This window comes from Sporobolomyces salmoneus (genome assembly GCF_050403485.1).
Source record: "Sporobolomyces salmoneus JCM6883 DNA, S_salmoneus_JCM6883_v1_ctg2, whole genome shotgun sequence".
Taxonomy (NCBI): Eukaryota; Fungi; Basidiomycota; class Microbotryomycetes; order Sporidiobolales; family Sporidiobolaceae; genus Sporobolomyces; species Sporobolomyces salmoneus.
The window spans coordinates 739,413-757,573 of NW_027481161.1; the positions used below are offsets into that span (position 1 = coordinate 739,413).

An 18,161-nucleotide genomic window follows, 5' to 3' on the forward strand; every position below is an offset into this window, starting at 1 on the left:
GTCGGCGCGGGAGAGGAGAGGGAGGGAAGGGGAGTTTCGGCACAGAGGAGCGGGGTCCAAGTATGAAGGCTTTACGGATAGATGGACTTGGTTAAGAGAGCGAGGTAAGAGAGCGAGGTCGATGGGAAGGAAGACGGGAAAGAGAGGTAGATGAATCGAAAGAGAGGGACAGATCTCGAAGTCGGTTCAATCCTATCCACCTTGGTCCATTTGAGCGCTATATTCTCCTCGTGTATGTCTACTCGTCGGTTGAGAGCGAGAGGGAGGTAGCGCAGAGGGAGGGTCGTGCCAAAGGTCGGGAGATCGATCGCTTCGAGTTGGTTCGAGTGGGCCCGAGTACTCCGAGACGTTCAGTCGACTTCGGACGCGGCTGACTCGGTTCTGGAGATGTCGAGTGAAGGGTGAGAGTGAGAAAGAGATGAAAGAAAGGATCGATCAACTTTTGCTCTCCTACCCTTTACTCGACCATCAGAACGGCATCAGAAGCACAGTAGAACGTATTACAGACCAGTAGAAGACTCAGACGCGCAGGTATCACTGTCCCCTCGACCTCTTCACCTGCAACTCGACTTCATCTCTAAAGGACTCTGCAACCGCCTAGCGCCCTCTACGTGAGTTCGTTCTGCTTCCGAGGCTACCGGAAGACTCGAGGCTGACTATGTATGCGCGCGCAGACGGCTTCTCTCATCTCTTCTCTTCGCTTGAACCGCTCCTTTCCTCTCTCTCTCCCTCTCTCCCTCTCTCCCTCTCACCCTCTTCCCCTCTACCTCCGCCTTCTCCTTGTCACTCATTTCACGCTCAGACCCTTGCTCCCTTTCGCTTCCCGCTATGCCGATTCCTTTCCTTCCGACCGAAATTATCGCCGAAATCGTTTCTCACCTTCGCACTCCCGTTCATCAATCGGTCAACGACAGCATCGTGAATGGATGTTCCATCTCCCTCGTGTGTCGACAATTCGCTCCTATCGGTCAAGCGCTCCGGTGGAGGGTCGTAAAAACCAATCCATCGTCGATTCATTCGCTCGCTCGACATTTCGAAGAGTTCCCCCATCTCGCCAAACTGGTCCGACTTTTGATACAACCACAGCTATTCGAGGAAACTGACGAAGATGTGGAGGAGGAGGTACCGGCGTTTGAAGCTCAATCTCTCGACGCTCTGCTTCAAGTCTTAACTTCGACCATCTCACTTATCTATCTTGAGTTCAAGGCAGACAACAACGAAAGCTCAAGGTCGGCTCTCCACAGAATCTTCCGGACGACAGGCGCCTTGCCACAACTTCGCGAATTCATACTTGAGATCACCGGAACGGACGCATGGACGGCCCAAGTTGCCAGGGCTTTCAACCTCGGCTTCCCCGTCCTCGATTCCCTGACGTTAGATCTCAGCATCGATTCGACCCCTGGGGATGGTCTTGACGCGCCTCTTGCCTCCGGTTCACGCTTACCAATAGAAGATCTGACCGCTTTCATCGGAGGAAGCGTCGTTGAAGCGATGCGTCTAGGCTTCGACCTCTTCAACCGACTCGACCCGTTGGCTCTTCGTCGTTGCGCTCTTGGAGGTCACGTCGCCCACGATGTCACCTACGCATTCCTCTCGACCTGTTCAAGCTTAAGTCGGTTGGAGATCACGATGTGTCCTCACGACGTTCTCATCTCATCATCAGCGCTCTTCGATCAGCTCTCACATCTCCAGTGTCTGAATCATCTCGGGATTTGTGTATACGATCGGGAGACGGCGACAACCACACTCGGCGAAACAAACATTCCGTTCCACCGAGTGCTCACTGCCTTTCCAGCCTCTCTTGAATCCGTCTGCGTGGCCCTGAGCTTCAACGACTATGAAACGATACCTCACGGCGAACTGCCTGAGTCTCCAAGATCGAAACCGGTCCGAATGACCGCTGTCCGACCCGAGGCTGGAGGAGATTACCAAGTTGTGCATGTGTGGAAAGAAGAGCAAGAGGAAACAGGCAGAGCTCAATGGTACCGTGGCGAAGTTGAGGGAGAAGATTGGCGGTCATATTTCGGTTGAACGAAAAGAGGTGAGTTTTTTTGTTTCGCCCTCCTCCCGCAATCCGCTCTGATCTCTTCGCCGTGACTCCATTAGCGCAACGAAAAGGGAGAAGAACATCTACGTCGAGTAGTCGAGGCACATAATGTCGGGAGGAAGAGAGAGATAGAAGAGAGGAGAAATGAGGAGGAACTCGTGAAAAGTGAAGTCAAGGTCCACGATTGAAATCTGTTACTATTTGTTTGCTATTGAGCTCTTTCGCGCTTCCTCTTCTTCCAGTCGCTCTGGACGGTCAACTCACCCTTGTGTTGCGCGAGAGAAACAGAATAGAAGCGATCGATCGTAGCTGGAACGGTTCTCTTTTCTGTTATCTCACAAGCCTCGCCCGATCGCCTCCTACGTGGGAATTCCGCTAATCTGTATTGGGTTGTGCACAAGATTGCAAAGAAGTAGACAGACAAAGAACAGAAACTATTACAAACTCGAGATCAACGATGATTTCCTTCGTTCTCCCTCTGTTTTTTCTCCTTGGACCTCCTCCAGAACTCCTTCGACATCAAGCTCGCGCACCAATCATCTTTGTGACTTTCCCAGATAATCTCTACATTCTTCTTCCTTGCCTGAATTTCGAGTCTCGCCATCTTTTCTTCCGAGTCTTCATCGAGAACATAACCTCCCTTTCCGTTCCGAGGGAAGAGGTCGAGATAGAGCTTCTTCAGCACGGTAGAGTGGACGAGGAGAGTTCTCATGAGGGAGAGAGCCGTTTGGACATGAAAGCGACTGGGAGTCGGTTTGCAGGAAAGACGGACTCGAACGTGAGTTTGCGAGAGTTTTGGGTAGGAAGGTATAGACGGATTGCCCCAGGAGGTTGTCTTGTGGAATGAAGCGAGGTCGAAAAGGCAAGGAATGGGGTAATCGAGGGAGGCGGGAGAAGTTGGATGGTGAGGATCTCCGGTTGGAGAAGTGGGATAGACTCGATCCGCGACGATGCAATCGAGTTGAGAAGCGAGACGAAAATCGACTGATAATGATTCTCTTCCAGGGCCTTGATACCCTACTCGTTGGAGTGCCAAAGCTCGAAGGGAGGGAAAGCGTGCAGTCGAAAGGAAGTTGACCGATCCTTCCCCTGAAGGACCCGTGGGAATCATGATGATGCAGTGGTCGATCGAGAACTCGACTAGGTGGGGCAGGATGAGGTCTATCCAACCTTCCAAAGAACAACGTTCGATTGCGAGTGTCGCGAGATCTGAAGGGGAAATCAGGTTCTCCACTCTATTCTCAGGGCCAGCGAGAAGGAACTTACGTTGGTGTCTTCCGAGGGTCTCCAAGTCAAAGCTCCCGTTAATAACCCTCAATCGAGTCAAGTTGACGAAACGGTTCATCAAGCGAGGAAAGTGTTGATAATTCAAGGTTTCTCCAAAGGTCAAGCTGTGGACCCTTTCAGCAAGTTCCGTACTCAAGACTTCTGCGAGCTCCTCCGGCCTCGTGCAGTGAACCTTTTGAGCGAGGAGAGGTTGAGCGAGCTCGCGAAACGTTCGACTGACGAGTGAGAGAGCCGAGAGAGTTCGCAGTCGCTTCTTATAGGAGTCTCGAGTCGAGTCGCACTCAGCTGCGTGTTGAACGATGATCGAGAGGAGTTCAGGAGGGAAAATGATCGTGCGCATTCTTCCAAGTCGGCGTGCGAAAGGAGAGGGAGGGAAGGGGAGTTTCGAGACAGAGAAGCGGGTTCCAGGTGTAGAGGCTTCACGGATAGATGGACTTTGTCAAGAGAGCGAGGTAAGAGAGCGAGGTCGGGAGAGAGAGGCTAGTAGGTGAATCGGGAGAGAGGCGCAGATCTCGAAGTCGGGTCGATCCTATCCGATTCGGTCCGTTAGAGCGCTGTGTTCTCCTCCTGTGTGTTTAGTCAGTGATCGGAGGCGAGAGAGAGGTAGCGGAGAGGGAGGTTCGTGTAGAAGGTGATGAGATTGATCGTTTCGAGTTGGATCCAGTGCGCCAGTGTGTTCCGTGGCGGTTAGTCGACTTTGGAAGTGGCAAACTCGGTTTTCGGGATGTCGACCAAAGAGTGAGAGCGACAAAGAGATGAAAGAAAGGATCGATCAACTTTTGCTCTTTAACCCTTCACTCGATCACCAGAAAGGCTTTCGAAGCACGGCAGAACATACAAGAGTCTAGTAGAAGATATCGACGCGCAGGAACGACCTTCCCTCTCGACCGCTTCGCCTTCGACCCAAGTTCATCTCGAAACGACTCTGCAACCGTCTAGCTTCCTCCAGGTGAGCCGTTCCTGCTTCCCAGACCACCGAAATACCCGTAGCTAACCTTGGGGGCGGGGGCAGATAGCATCTATCGGCTCTTTCACCCGCTAGAACCCGCTTCTTTCCTCGTTCTCCTCCTCTCACCCTCCTGCCCTACACCTCCGCCTTCGCCTTCCCGACTCATCTCACGCTCGCCATCACCCACTGCGCAACCCCTTATCTTCCTCCCGCTTCCCCCTATGCCGGTTCCTTTCCTCCCGACCGAAATCGTCGCGGAGATCGTCTCTCACCTCCGCCATCCGTCTCGCCAAACCAGGAAAGACAACACCGCGAACGGCAAGTCAGTATCTCTCGTATGTCGACGCTTTGTCCCGCTTGGTCAGGCTCTACGATGGAGGTCCTTAAAAATCGACAAGTATTCTATTTCTTCTCTCGCTCGTCATTTCCAGCACTTCCCTCATCTCGCGAAGCTCGTTCGACAATTGGATCACTATTACTGCACGGATATGGAGGAGGAGGAGGAGGACAAGGAGGATACCGCGTTCGAAACCGAATCCCTCGACGAGTTGATCGAAATCCTGCGTTTGACCTCTGCTCTGACCGGGCTCACTTTTCAGGCGAGACTTCGGGAAAACCTCAATTCTACCTTCCTCACAATGGTCAAGACAATTGGCGCTTTACCACGTCTTTGGCGTTGGGAACTGAACATTCAAGGAAGAATCGAATGGACGCTCGAGGTCGCCAGGGCTTTCGACGCCGGATTCCCCGCCCTCGACATTCTGGTGGCGGAGTTTGTCGATCTCGTGATTCCCGCTGGAAGTCTTGACGCGGCTTATCCATCGACTTCCCCCAAGAAACTGAGTACTCTCAGCGCTCAAGCATTCGGAACGAGCGACATCGATATGTCAAGATTCTGCGCCTATCTCGTCGCTCAACTGGATCCATGTCGATACACTTTCTATGGTCACCTAAGCCAGACTCTCGACTACAACTTCCTCACTACCTGTTCTCGGTTAACTTCCCTCGAACTCAAATGGTACCCTGACCACTTTACCGATTCTCTTTCGGCCCTCGTACAAAATCTTCCACGCCTTCGTTCGTTGACTCGGGTCGTTGTCCAAATCGACGAGCCGCCGACATCGTATTTCCTAGTCGACGAATCGAGCGTTTCACTTCTTCGTCTTCTCGCTGCCCTTCCAGCATCCGTTACTGAGGGAATTTTCGCACTCTGGTTCAACGATTACGAATCGATCCCTCCTCGTCCGATTCCCAACCCTCTACATCCGAACTCGACTCGATTATGTGCTGTTCGACCTTTGGGCGACGGAAAGTACCGATATTTTACCGCTTGGAAAGATGAAAATGTCGAGAGCGGAGCAGTGAGCTGGTATCGTAGCGAAATCGACGGAGAGAGCTGGTAAACAGTTACTGTAATTCGGAAGAGGTGGGTTTTCGTCTCGCACCTTCCGGTATACCGCTCGGATCTCATTCGCCTCACATCTGACCATGCATGGACCACCAGAGAAGCGTGTTCGCATTCGAGACAGGTCGAGGCACTCCACATCGCGAGGAAGAAGAAGAAAGCAAAGAGGAGAAAGCGAGGAGAGACTCCAAGGTTTACGCTTGAGATTTGTTACTGTTTGTTTGTTGCTGAAACCTCTCCCTATCACTGTCTGTCATTGCGAATGTGACCTTTCTACCGACTCTCTGTTGCCGGGAAATGTGTCCAGCTGAGCTGCAGCTTGAACGCTTCTTCTCCCTTCTCCTTTCACGTCTTAGCCGTTGCTCGCTCTCTTCGCGAGACATCTTTCCACTGTCTCCTTGCGAGGACACGACGAAGAGAGGCATTGCATCTGACAAAGGACAAACCAAACCAAACAGACTACAGCTCGCGGCTCAAGCTGGATTTCCTTCTCCCTTTTCCCTACAAAGCTCATTCTTGATTTCCTTCTCCCTTCTTCATCTCTTTCTTCTCCTTGGACCTCCTCCAGAACTCTTTCGATACCAAGCTCCTACACCAATCTTCTTCGTTGTCCTCCCAGATGATCTCGACATTCTTCTTCCTCGCCTGATCCTCGAGCTTCCCTACTCTCTCTTGCAGTTCTCCGTTGAGGACGTAGCTCCTTCTTCCGTCTCCCGGGTACACGTCGATGTAGAGTTCTTGCAGCGCTGTAGAGTGGACGAGGAGATCTTTTACGAGAGAGAGAGCCGTTTCGATTGGAGGTGGATCGGGAGTCGATTCGCAGGGAAGACGGATTTGGATGTGAGTCGTTGACAGTACCGGATCAGAAGAGGGGCGAGATGGGCCGTAAGTGGTTTCTTCATAAAGATCGAGATCAAAAAGGAAAGGGACGGGACAACCGAGGGAGGTGGAAGAGGGCGAAGGTCGAACATCGGCAACTCGTTGGCGGATCACACAGCTTCGATCTCCGACAATGCAATCGAGCCGACAAGCGAGATCGTGATCGATCACTATGCCGTCTTGTCTGAGGCCCACAATTCCTGACGATTGAGTGCCCAAAGCTCGAAGGGAGGGGAAATAAGAAATCGAAAAGAAGTCGGCAAGTCTTTCTCGTGGAGTTCCTGTGGAAGGGAAGATGGCGACACTGTTGAGCGACAATTCGGCGAGTTGGGGAAGGATGAGGTCGGACCACCCTGACAGATGACATTTCTCGAATGCGAGCCTCGCGAGATCTGCTGGCGCGCGTAAGTGATCAGCTTCTCGACTTTTCATCCTCACCGCCGGGGAGAGGGACTCACGTTGATGTCCTTGGAGGGGACTCACGTCGGAGTTTCCATTGGAAACCCTCAGTTCGGTCAAATTCACGAAACGGGCGGAGAAGTAAAACTTGGGCCATCCTGACCGCGGATCGTACGCCAAACTTTCCACCTTTGCAGCGACATCTCCGTGCGAGATCTTCTCCAAGAACTCGAGAGTCTGGCAATTGACTTTTTGAGCAAGGAGAGGCTGAGCCAATTCGCGAAAGGTTCGATCTGTGAGGGAGAGAGAAGACAGGGTTTCGATTCGATTCATATAAGATTCGTAGGTTGAGTCGCAGTGCGCTGCGCGTTCAATGATTTCAGTAAGGAGCTCGGGAGGAAGAGAGGGGGTTGTTGTCTCGTCGAGTCGGAGAGAAGCGAGGTTCGAAGCAAGCTTCATGGCGAGGAGGGAATGCGAAGTGAGATATGATTGGGTCTGGAGCTCGTGACGAAGGGCGAGGTTGACGAAGAGGGAAGAGACCAAAAAAAATGCCAGCGGCTCGAGCAACTTGTAAAGAAGAGCTTGAGGATCCGTGCGTTCTCCTCGGACAGCGACGGCGAGGGTGTGCTGTCAGCGACGGCTGTACTGTAGCGTGATCGTCTCTACATTGCAGTAATATTGACGAAGTTGAAGTTAAGGCTTGGTTTCGCAGGTTTCGATTCGCAAGCTAGGAACTTCGATCAGTGAGTCTACCCAAACTAGTAGAAAATGAAATGCAGGCTAAAACTCTATGGACCAAACCTATCACAGCTCAAAGAGAGAGCTCCAGGCCTGGTGAGTAGAGAGACCATCGCTCTGCGCTCCTTCTGTTCAGAAGAGAGAGAACTGCGAACAGTTCTCTCTGACCTGTGAATTCACTCTTCTGGATCGAAGAGATGAACCATCTACTGGGGAGAGAGATGGTTGAATCGGTCAAGGAGCGTGAAACAGGGAAAGGGGAAGGGGGCAGAGAAGAAGTAGGAAAGGGGAAAAGGAAGTGCGAGAGACGGGCGGAAGAGTGGAAGAGATCAGAAGGATGAATGGGACCGTCGAGCCGGACAGGAGCGAGGAGAGAACAAGTCGAAATGAACGAAGTTTGAGATTTCAGGCGAAGGACGACTCTGCGAAGAACCATAATCAGCTCTCCAGACGACGACACTCAAAGCAAAGGAGAGGAGACTTACACAGCAGAACAGGCACGCGCTTTGAAGCAGAGAAATGAGGGGGGATGCAGGCTTAAAGCAAAAAACTCTATGGACCGAGTTACCTTCCTCGCTTTCGCTCAAGAACTGGTGAGTAGAGTGACCATCGCTCTTCGCTTCCACATTGACTGCGCAATCAGTCCCGAGGGATCTGAAGGCGAGTGATCGAGAAAAGAAACGTTGGGGAATGCAAAGAAACTTTGACAAGACGAATCCTTTCTCGATCGTGGAGCGGGGGTTTAAAGGGGGAAAGGGTGGGATGGGAGGGGTGGGAGGGGAGAGCTGCCAGCGAAAGAAGTCACGGAAACCGAGGCAAGCGGAGAGACGGAGAGGACCAGACGTTCAAGATGCGGAAATGCGATGTTTTCTGTTTTCGACGATCGACGATAATGTAGAGCTAAATCTACCAACCTGCGGTTGCGCACATGTTCTTTCGTTAGTCACACGGATACTTCTATGAAGGCGAACATAGCACTTACAAAAAACGAAATGCGAGCTGAAACCGAAAACTCCCTCTAGTTACACCAAAGTCGACCAACTCCATCGGCACCGACCGAAACGACCCAAGGTTCTCTCGGATGCCATTTCGCGTCGAGGACACCGAGAGATTCTGTGACCGAATGACCCTTGAGGACTTTGAGGGGAACGATGAGAGGATTCGTGAGTAGGTCCGAGTAGACAGTCGAGTGGAAAATGTGGATCGAACCGTCGTCCGAAGTCGAGAGGAAGAGAGGGTAGGAAGGAGAGAATGAGACGGCTCGGAGAGCGCGAGAGTGGTAGCGGAGAGTTTTGTAGGGAGTTGTAGAGAGATCGAGATCGTGCCAGACTAATCTTCGGTCGTAAGATCCGACGATCAAGTTGTCTAGAGTATCCGGGTGTTAATCGTTGCGCTGAACAAGAGTACAGACGACGAGGAACTCACCTCCGAGAGGGTGAATATCGAGACTCGAAATCCACTTCAATCCGGGGTTCAAAGTCTTCACGAGTTGTTGCTTCATCAGATCGTAGATACGGATGTGTCGTTGGGTCTGTAGAGAGAGCGCGTTACGTCAGGCGATCGATCCATTGCGAAACGAGCAAAGGGGAAACTCACTGCGACGAAGAAATGCGGTCGAGAAGGGTGGAATGCGACTCGTTGAACGTCTCCCTTCATCTTGCTGAACGGTGCTTGGGTTTGATGCTTCGAGAGTTGGTGAATGAGAACCGATCGAGCACCAGCTGAATCGCGAGGAGGAAACGTCAACAGCTGAAACGACAGGAAGAAATGTTGAAGACTCACCTGGTGAAGAAACAGTCGAGAAGTAATCTCCCCTCTTGTGCCATGTCACTTGTTTGAGAGTTCCCGGTACCTCAACTTCAACTAACCTTCCTTCTTCCCTCTCGGCGTCTCCCTTCGGTTTACGCCAAACGACCTCTTGCGGTTGAGTGAACGCCTTCTTGTTTCCCTGATCGTCGGTCGAGACAGCGTTGAAGCCGGCGAGAGCAAAGGAAGATGTTCGGAGGGCGAGAGAGTCGGAAAGGAGAGGTAGAGGGGAAATGAGGTGTACTTTCGAGGAGCTAACGAGAGAAAAACGAAGGGTCAGTCGATGCAAGCTCAAGGCTAGATACGAGAAGACACTCACGAGGCGACGGCGAAAATACTCTTCTCCTTGTCAGGACACCATTCGACGCTGTAGATCGGTCCTTCGTCCTTGATCTTCCACTTCATCGCACATCGTCCGACCGCGCACTCCCACAATCTCACTTCTCCATCTTCAGCACCCGTCACGACCCACATTCCAGTCGGATCGATCGAGACACATCGTACTCGGACTCCGTTCGGGTGAGGGTAAGTGATCGATCGAGTAGTCGGGAAAGGTCGAAGTTCTTTCGGTGAAGGCAGTTTAGGGATGAGTTCGGAAGGATCTTGAATATCGAGTTTCGGTCTCCTCCTGAGCATACGAGGCGCGAGGTACAAGTCGAGACATCGATCGAATCGTTCTTGAACGAATTCCGAGTAGGCGGGAACTTGACGAAGCGAGTTGAACTTCCTCGGGACGACTTTGCCCTTCTTGTCCTCCTTCTCTTGCTCGTTGAACTCTTCCTCCTCCTCTTTCGACCAAAGGTACTCTTCAGGAGGGTTGTAAGATTCATTGTGACTCGGTAGGGTGAGTTTCGGCGCAGGCATATGCATCGCGTGAGGAGCCATAGGAGCGTCCGTCGTAGCCCACAGACCGTAGAAGCGAGGTGCTTCGGGCGCTTTCGCGGCTCCAGGTCGTCGAGGTACGATTCGTCCTGCTCGAATCGCTCGAACGATCTTCATGACTTTTTTGTGTTCCCATTTCGAAGGGAGGAATCGAGATTTCGGTTCGGGTCGACCGGGGAGAGGAGTTTGGAGCACTTGAGAGGAAAAGTAAGGGATCGAATCCTCGTAAGGGTCGTAGTTCGAATCGGGGTTTTCTCCCTTGGCGAGACGTTGAATCAGGTCGAGCTCTTCTTCCGTCAATGCGACGTCTTGTTGATGTAACTTGTCTCGTACAGTCGTCCTACAAAAACACATCGAGTCTTATCAGCCAACAGGAAGGCATCGAGATGAAGTCGAAAACGTACCATCCACCGTTTTCATCTTCGACTCCCTCAAGGAATTTATCGAGTTCGTCTCCAGTTGCCGGTCGCATGACTTTCTTTCCGTCGATGTCGTAGCCAATGTGTGGTAGGTCGTCATACCAGTAAGCGGGGACGTTTCCAACTCGGTTCGTCGTCTGTTTCGCAAAACAAAATGATCAGGAATCGGAGAGAGACAGAGTTAGGGCGAGACTTTGGACGTACCTCTTCAGTTGAACTATCTGAAGCATACTCTGCATCAATCTCTTCATCCCACACGGTGAGGTCCTTTCCAGTGAGCTCGCTCTTGACCGTTCTACTCCTCTTCATATAATCCCTCATGACTCCCTCCTCTTCTAACGCTTCCAAACCCGTAAACGGTGTCGGTGCTTCATTCTCTGTCGGTTTCGACGTATTTCTCCTGATCAACTCGTCTAAATCTGACGGATCTTCCTCCGAACCTGACAAAACGTCCTCCTCCTCTTCTTCCTCTAATTCTCTCAAGAGCGCCTCTTCATCTTCCTCCTCATCTTCGAAATCTTCCTCATCGGCCGATCCATCGAACGAGTCGTCTTCCGGGTCTGAATCTCCCAAATCGACTTCTGGAAAAGTTTCTTCAACTCCATCATCTTCTTCCTCTGCCGAGTCCCGGTCTAATACATCTCCATCATCTTCTCCATCACTGCCGAATACGAGAGTACCCAACGAGGCAGTTGCGGGTAAGAGAGGAACGTTAGAAGAAGTTGAAGTCGCTTCTTGATCAGATTGTCGACGTTTGCGAGGATTGCTCGAAGTAGAAGTCGGGGCTCTGCTTGTTCTAGGTGGCATCGTGCTTGGATCTACCGCTCTCACGAGTCGAAGAACGTGGTTGAGAGAGAGGTCGACTCTCCAACTTTTTTTTCCAGACTCATTTTCCGCCTTTACGCCAACTTTCCACCCTTTTCTAGGCTCCTCGGGATGAGTGAACATGGTTCAGAATCGACTATACTGGTAGTACCTATCGCCCCTCTTTCGGTCGTCGACGCGAAATTCTTCATCGATAGTTCGTCCTTCTCCCTCTCCTGCCTCTGTGATCGCGCTTAACTGATCCTGCGCTGTCTATAGAGCTAAAGAGCTATTCAGGCGACGCACCAAACCCCGAACGCAGCAGCGGAGCTGAAGATTTACCCCACCTCACCTCTCCCTGGTCGATTCGCAACAAGTACTACTCCGCCAACGTTCAGTTCCGAATACTACCGCTTGCAGATGCTGAAGGAGCTCAAGTAGCGGTCGCGGGAGATGGAGATGAACCAGCTATCGTCGTTCTCGTTCCTTCGCAAGCTGTGAGGTTCTGAGTCTTGTACGGTTGCTTGCCCCGGCGTGACACCGCTGACAGCTCGCGTTCGAGGGTCTCGTCCACACAGATGCCGCCGGCTCCGGCGAAACAGCTACTTGAAACACTCTCGAAAAGGATTCCCGAATTCGACGTTTCGTTACTCGTTACTCTCCCTCCGCAACCTTCTACCCCCACGACGGTGACAGGGTCATCTCAAGCGTTCAGAATGACGAATAGAGTCACGGAGAAACCGGACGAGGAAGCATGGGACGACCTAGCACTTGATAATGGATTCGAATGGATCGATCTTTCCAGCGGTTTCGACGACGGCACATCAGATCAAGCGCTGGAAGATGACCACGGCGAAGGATTAGGACGGATACGAGATGCGTTAGAGAGTCACATGTGGGAAGGAATGGTCCGAAACACGGATCCCGATCCGGCTAAGCTACGGCGAAATCGGGGGAACGATGTCGGGTTAGAGGCGGAGGAGGACGACACGGAGGAGGAAGAAGACTTCACGAGTCTAGGAGTACCACCTCTACCTGAACCGAGACCTTTCGTTCCTACGAAACTCGAATTCCCTGCTACTTTTCTTCCTTCGATACCCCGAAAATCCACGAATAACGCTTCACCTCTGTCTACTGCGACTTCGGATTCAGCATCTCGGATACCACAGTCTGAGCCGGCTCCGCTTCGGCAAGAAGAGGAGTCATTCGAAGACGATTTCTCACCTTTCGTCGAAGCTTCTACCTCCTCTCTCGCAACTTCTTTCCTAGACCCCTTTCCACCTTCTTCCACTTCGAGGTCGCCTCCCTTATGCGACACGAACGACGAGCGGAAGTCAGATAAAGACGATTCGACAAATGAGTTAGAGGAGGCAGATGAAAAAGATCTCGACTCTCTCGAAGACATGTTCGAGCAGATCCGGTTAGCTAGAGAAGGCGTTTTACGGGAAGAAGAGGGATCGACCGGCTTGGAGGTGGACGAAGAGACTATGCTGAAACGAAGGAGGGAAAGAGCCGAGAGACTGATGGAGCAGATGCTAGGAGCGGGCGGAATGGGATTGTAACTAGTCGTTCGACTCGCTTAGCCTTAATTGTTGAATCTTGATCCTCTCAAACGGAATGCAGCGGAAAGCAGTTTCTGGAAACGACTGATATTTCCAACAGTAAAAAAGCGCGAGAGCGAGAAAACTATACACGAAAGAAGTCGAAAGCGAGTCAAAAGAGAACGAGGAAGGAGAAGAAGAAGGGAAAGGGGGCTGGGTGCTAAAGGAACGACAAAGAGTAAGGTAAAAGTATGAGTGAAAGAAAGGTCCGAAGAGCAGAGGCAGAAAATCGAGAGAGAGCAGTTCCAAAGAGAAAGAGAGAACGGGAATGGGGGCAGAGACTATAAACAGGATCGAAAGGGCGAGTATAGCTGAGTGATAGGTGCGAGTAAGAAAGGGAAGGAACGATTGCGAGGAGCGGAATTGCGGGAAAGAGAGGAGGAAAAGAACAGCTAGAAATCGAGTCTAATACCTCGACTGAGCGTAGGCTTGTTGAGGTTGATTCGACATTCCGGCGTGATGAGGCGGCGGAGCGTGAGAGTGCTGTGACTGAAGAGAAGGAGCTCCATTCGCTACGGCGACGGGACAGTTCGAATGAGCCGCGAGAATCGCACGAAGCGAATTGACTTCTTCCGTCAAGTTGTTGACGGTCGTTTGAAGCGTGTCGTTGTCGGTCGTGAGTAGTTCGACTTTCGTTTGAAGAGATTGGAGCCAGGCTTTCTTGCGTTGACGACACTTGAGAGCAGCTGCAAGCACCGAGAATTTCGCTCAGTCCCGTGTTCTGAACAGACTGAGTGAAGTGTGCGCTTACCTTGTCGATTCCTTTCCAAGAAATTCTTCCTTTTCTCCTCCTCAGTTTCTCCCGTGTCTTTTTTCCTGCCTCTTCCTCCCTTGTTGACCGCCGGCGCAGGTGCCGGATCATCCATCATATTCAAGTCGTCATCGTCTCCATCCATCATCGAATCTCCTCCTCCATCGTCTCCATCGAAATCTTCGTAATCTTCCGATTTCTGTTTCTTCGCCGCCGCTCCTCGTTTCGATGCCGCTCGTTTCGGTTGACTCTTCTTCGTTCCTCCTGACATCATAGCCTCCTCCGGCTCTTCCGACTGACCACTCGTCGTCTGATTCGCAGCTGCTGCACCTCGTTTCGTTCGCTTATTCCCCGTTCCAGTATTACTCGCCGCCGCTCTCTTCGCTCTCGGAGGTTGAGGTCCTGCTCCATCTTCTCCTTTCACCGTAATCATCCCTCCTCCGTTCTGACCTTGTCCATGTTGCGATTGATGATGTTGTTGATGCTGAGCGATTTGAGGAATTCCCATCGTCGAACCGGGCATGATTCCAGGAGGAGGATGATTCACGTTCGGTTGAGGTTGTCCATTCTGATGAGCGTTCAAAGCGGCAACTGCTGCAGCATTGAATCCACCTCCTGGAGTTGCGAGACCGGAAAGAGCGGCGGCTGCAACGACGGCATCGTCGTTATGGAACGAAGCTTGCGAGAGGAGATCGAGAGGATTCGTCGCGTTCGAAGGACCACCTTGCGGAGGAGGAACCGAAGCAGGAGCTTGTTGGGTTTGAGGTGCGAACGAGTGATTCATGAGGTGAGGAGGAGGTTGGGCATGGGGATGAGGAGCGAGATGAGAAAGGTGAGGCGCTGCGTGAGGGAATGTAGGAGGATTAGGTGGTAGGGGATGACCGGTGTAGGAATGCGAACCGTGAGGGATGAACGCTTGAGAAGTCGGACCGGGATGAGATTGACTTTGCTGTAGAATCGCAGGAGGTAAATGAGGATGAGAACTCGAAGCGTTGTTGTTGTTCATGATCGCCGATTGTCGCAAGTCGTTCATAGGATGACTTTCAAGGTGTTGTTGAGGAGGGGGTAATTTCGAATCTGAGTTTGCTCGGGCAAAACTCGCTTCGAATTGATTTCCTTCGTTCGGTCCTTCGTGAGGTCGAGTTCCTCCTCCTGCGAGTGCCGAAGCGTCTGCGGTCCCGGGAGTGTTGTTCGTCATCATTGCGAAGAGAGCGGCGGTCGCAGGACTAGGCGGAGGAAACGAAACGGCTCCAGCGGCATTCGAAGATCCTCCTCCTCCTCCTCCGGGTTGATTCGGTCCTCCTCCTGGTTGTTGAGAGCCTGAGGGACCACCGACGAGCGGGGTCAGTCCAGTTCGTCCGAGAGTCGCAGCGGCATCGTAAGAACCCGTTGGTCCGTTAAGCAAAGCGGGAGAGAGAGGACCCGTACGGAGGGAATCTACCCCCCAACCGAAATTTGACAAATCGCTTCCTCCGGGAGTTTGCATGAACGAGAGAGGAGGGAGTTTCGCGCTTCCATTGATTCCTCCGGGAGTGACTCGAGGGATGAAAGACGAAGGTGAAGTCGAACGAGCTCTTCTTCCTCCAGCCGTAACCGTTCCGTCGGTAGGTCTCGAAGGTCCAGGTCCAGAGAAGGATTGCTCGAAAGGATTGGGTTCTTGGTCGAGTCTTCCACCGCTTCCATTCGTGAAATTTCCACCTCGAGAAAGTGGATCCGAAGACGCTCGATGTCGACCCGGAACACCTACGACAGAGATCGAACGTTCGTAAGCATTGCTCTGTACTCTTTCAGCCCGCAACTATAGTTCGGCGGCGCGAGAGCCTCGAGGCAGTTTTCCCTTTCTTGCGACAACTGTTCCTTCTCGACTGTCTGAACTTTTCCGCCTCTCATTCCTTCTATACGCTCCTTGTTCCTCCTTTGACGCGCCGAGAGTCGCGTAAAGTCCCTCTGAAGCCTCCCTTCCCTAAATTGGCGTCATCTAATTCCCGGACTCGAAAGAACTCACCTTCTTCGCGTTTAACCTCCATCACTGCCGGAGCTTGTTGTAACATTCTCCACGTTGACTCTTTTCAACGTGTAAGCTGTCGTGAGAGAGCTGAGGAGGTGTCGATGACTAATCGATTCAGCCTTTCTCTTTTGTTTGCCGTACTAAGACTTGCTCTTCCGTGACTCGTCGACCGGGAAGGGCTGCTCGAAAGCTAGGCGAAAGGTGACTGCTGGATCGAATCGATAGATAGTCGGCACAGTCGGCCGGCGTTTGCTTGCAAGCTCGGTAAAAAAACAGTAAAGTTTTTTTTTGCGGTCCGACTTGGAGAGGTCGAGAGAGAGCTGTAGAGGAGCTGTAGGGAGTGGTAGTGTCCTTTGAGCTGCAAGTTTCCGGTTGTACGAGGTGATCGGGCCTTCCGCTTGTTGAGAGAGAGCCGAGAGGTGGAGGGACGATGATGACGGCAGAATGACGGAAGCAGTTTTTCGATTGGCTTTCTCTGAACTTCGCTGTTCAAAACTCTACAAATCTTATCAGCGAGTACAGTACAGTACGCTATGTACGGTGCTGTAGTAAACTGCCTGTCTTCGCGAAAATGCCAGAATCGCAAAAAAAAAAAAAGGAAAATCCTTGCAAGTCAGGTCTCTCGCTTGGTCTGCCTGTTGAATGGCTAGGTTCTGAGCCTGTCGAGATTGATCACATGTCATAACAGACGAGAGATAGACGAGAGGAGCCCGGAGGAGGAATATTGGGCCGAAGGAAGGGCAAAGATCGAGTTTTCTTTTTCCCTTCGCTCGTATGATCCTCTCTTCTTCAGCTCATCGACCTACGAGCCTCTTCGAATGTTATGTTGATCTAGTTTGCAATGCATACCCTGAATAAACCTATTTTACCTCCTAACGGCACCAGCTCTCGACGTGAACGCCTCGAAGCTGTCCTCAACCTTCTTCCAATCGACCTTGGTCCACCACTGTTTAACGTATTCGTCCCTTCCCCAAACTCCATAATCCTCGAGGTAACAATGTTGATGAGTCGAAACGCACAACAACGGATGAAGGGAACGACCGACGGCAGAACGAGGATCGTTGTGAGAGGAGAGAGTCGTAGAGAATACGGAGGAAGGAGTAGGAGTCGCCGAGGAGAGGAGGTTCGAGGGTCGAGAAGTGGAAGCGGATTGTTGGATGGTTTGCCATTTCGATTCACCCGAGGTCGAAGGAGATTCTGCCGATGATTCTTCTGCTTCGGAGGCTGCTGGAGTCGTCGGTGCCTCGATCTTCTCCCCCAATACCTTGAGATCAACACTAGAATAAGCTCCGTGGCCCATTTGTTTCCTCTCGTTGACGAGAACGGTTCCTCCCGCATAAGTTCCGACGACCCCCAAGTTTCCGTTCGGATCCGTTACGAGCCAGACGTAAGAGCCTGAAGCTGGGTGTAGACCAGAAACGTGAGCGGAGAAGTGGGAGATGAGGGCAGAGAGGGAACCGAGAGAAGGGGTCGAAGTGAGTCGTTGTGCGAGAGAAGAATTAGGCGAAGGTTCAGATGGGGAAGGGGACTATCGCGGCGCCAGAACGAGGAGCTATCAGCATACTGGGTAGTAAGACGTAGAGCTTGTATCGAGTAGACTCACGAGAGTAGAGAGGAAGAAAGAGTTGTTGAGAGCTTCCGAAGCGTAATTGAACGCCAAAGTTTTCGAAGGATCCGTCGCCGTCTGTTTCAGCGTTTGTAACACGCTCAAATTCTCCGCATCCGTATCTACATCCCATCGTCCCTTCAGTCAGCGCCGGGTAAAAAAGTTCAGGGAAGAAAGAGAGGGAAAGAACTACTCACTCCGTACGAGATCGTTCAATCGATCCAAAACCCCCTGTTGCCAATCTACTGCGACAGTCTTCAATGCGTTCGGGGACAAGAACTCGGGCAGTCCAGAGTCGAGAGAGTAAGGAAGTGGAACTCTGTGGTGAACAAATCGTCGTCCTCTTACGGCTGCTGCTCGAGTAGTAGGCGCGGTGTTGCGCAGTAGTGATGTTCGTAGGCTCATCTTGCACTAGAGAGTGGGCGACTAGGCGGATGTCCGAGTGGTGATCAAAGGTCGAGATCTCACTTTCGAGGAAAGTTCAAACGATCTCCTAACGGACACCATTCACCGGATCAAACAGCTTGACACCAGCCGCTTTACTTGATCCAGATCCGACTCGGCTATCTCGTACGCGCGA

General features: G+C 51.9%; 8 protein-coding genes across 8 annotated transcripts; 3 read left to right on the plus strand and 5 right to left on the minus strand.

Annotated features, from left to right (window-relative positions):
* Nucleotides 1–828: 828 nt before the first annotated feature.
* On the plus strand, nucleotides 829–2,031 carry JCM6883_003795 (uncharacterized protein; the record flags this gene model as incomplete). Its single annotated transcript, XM_076628766.1, has 1 exon — nucleotides 829–2,031. One exon carries the CDS (start codon nucleotides 829–831, stop codon nucleotides 2,029–2,031), a length of 1,203 nt encoding a protein of 400 aa, XP_076491502.1.
* Nucleotides 2,032–2,498: 467 nt separating this feature from the next.
* Nucleotides 2,499–3,158, minus strand: JCM6883_003796 (uncharacterized protein; the record flags this gene model as incomplete). The annotated part of the gene is made up of 1 exon (XM_076628767.1): nucleotides 2,499–3,158. The coding sequence occupies one exon, from the start codon at nucleotides 3,156–3,158 to the stop codon at nucleotides 2,499–2,501; it is 660 nt and encodes a 219-aa protein (XP_076491503.1).
* A 1,346-nt stretch (nucleotides 3,159–4,504) lies between these two features.
* On the plus strand, nucleotides 4,505–5,686 carry JCM6883_003797 (uncharacterized protein; the record flags this gene model as incomplete). Its single annotated transcript, XM_076628768.1, has 1 exon — nucleotides 4,505–5,686. One exon carries the CDS (start codon nucleotides 4,505–4,507, stop codon nucleotides 5,684–5,686), a length of 1,182 nt encoding a protein of 393 aa, XP_076491504.1.
* A 512-nt stretch (nucleotides 5,687–6,198) lies between these two features.
* On the minus strand, nucleotides 6,199–7,425 carry JCM6883_003798 (uncharacterized protein; the record flags this gene model as incomplete). The annotated part of the gene is made up of 2 exons (XM_076628769.1): nucleotides 6,199–6,959; nucleotides 7,026–7,425. 2 exons carry the CDS (start codon nucleotides 7,423–7,425, stop codon nucleotides 6,199–6,201), a joined length of 1,161 nt encoding a protein of 386 aa, XP_076491505.1.
* Nucleotides 7,426–8,722: 1,297 nt separating this feature from the next.
* On the minus strand, nucleotides 8,723–11,618 carry ERB1 (ribosome biogenesis protein ERB1; the record flags this gene model as incomplete). The annotated part of the gene is made up of 7 exons (XM_076628770.1): nucleotides 8,723–9,069; nucleotides 9,130–9,235; nucleotides 9,301–9,425; nucleotides 9,487–9,764; nucleotides 9,830–10,732; nucleotides 10,797–10,948; nucleotides 11,016–11,618. 7 exons carry the CDS (start codon nucleotides 11,616–11,618, stop codon nucleotides 8,723–8,725), a joined length of 2,514 nt encoding a protein of 837 aa, XP_076491506.1.
* Nucleotides 11,619–11,747: 129 nt separating this feature from the next.
* JCM6883_003800 (uncharacterized protein) lies at nucleotides 11,748–13,177 on the plus strand (the record flags this gene model as incomplete). Its single annotated transcript, XM_076628771.1, has 3 exons — nucleotides 11,748–11,832; nucleotides 11,895–12,112; nucleotides 12,194–13,177. The coding sequence occupies 3 exons, from the start codon at nucleotides 11,748–11,750 to the stop codon at nucleotides 13,175–13,177; spliced, it is 1,287 nt and encodes a 428-aa protein (XP_076491507.1).
* A 444-nt stretch (nucleotides 13,178–13,621) lies between these two features.
* JCM6883_003801 (uncharacterized protein) lies at nucleotides 13,622–16,018 on the minus strand (the record flags this gene model as incomplete). The annotated part of the gene is made up of 3 exons (XM_076628772.1): nucleotides 13,622–13,902; nucleotides 13,968–15,710; nucleotides 15,973–16,018. The coding sequence occupies 3 exons, from the start codon at nucleotides 16,016–16,018 to the stop codon at nucleotides 13,622–13,624; spliced, it is 2,070 nt and encodes a 689-aa protein (XP_076491508.1).
* Nucleotides 16,019–16,840: 822 nt separating this feature from the next.
* JCM6883_003802 (uncharacterized protein) lies at nucleotides 16,841–17,986 on the minus strand (the record flags this gene model as incomplete). Its single annotated transcript, XM_076628773.1, has 3 exons — nucleotides 16,841–17,503; nucleotides 17,579–17,703; nucleotides 17,779–17,986. 3 exons carry the CDS (start codon nucleotides 17,984–17,986, stop codon nucleotides 16,841–16,843), a joined length of 996 nt encoding a protein of 331 aa, XP_076491509.1.
* Nucleotides 17,987–18,161: the final 175 nt, after the last annotated feature.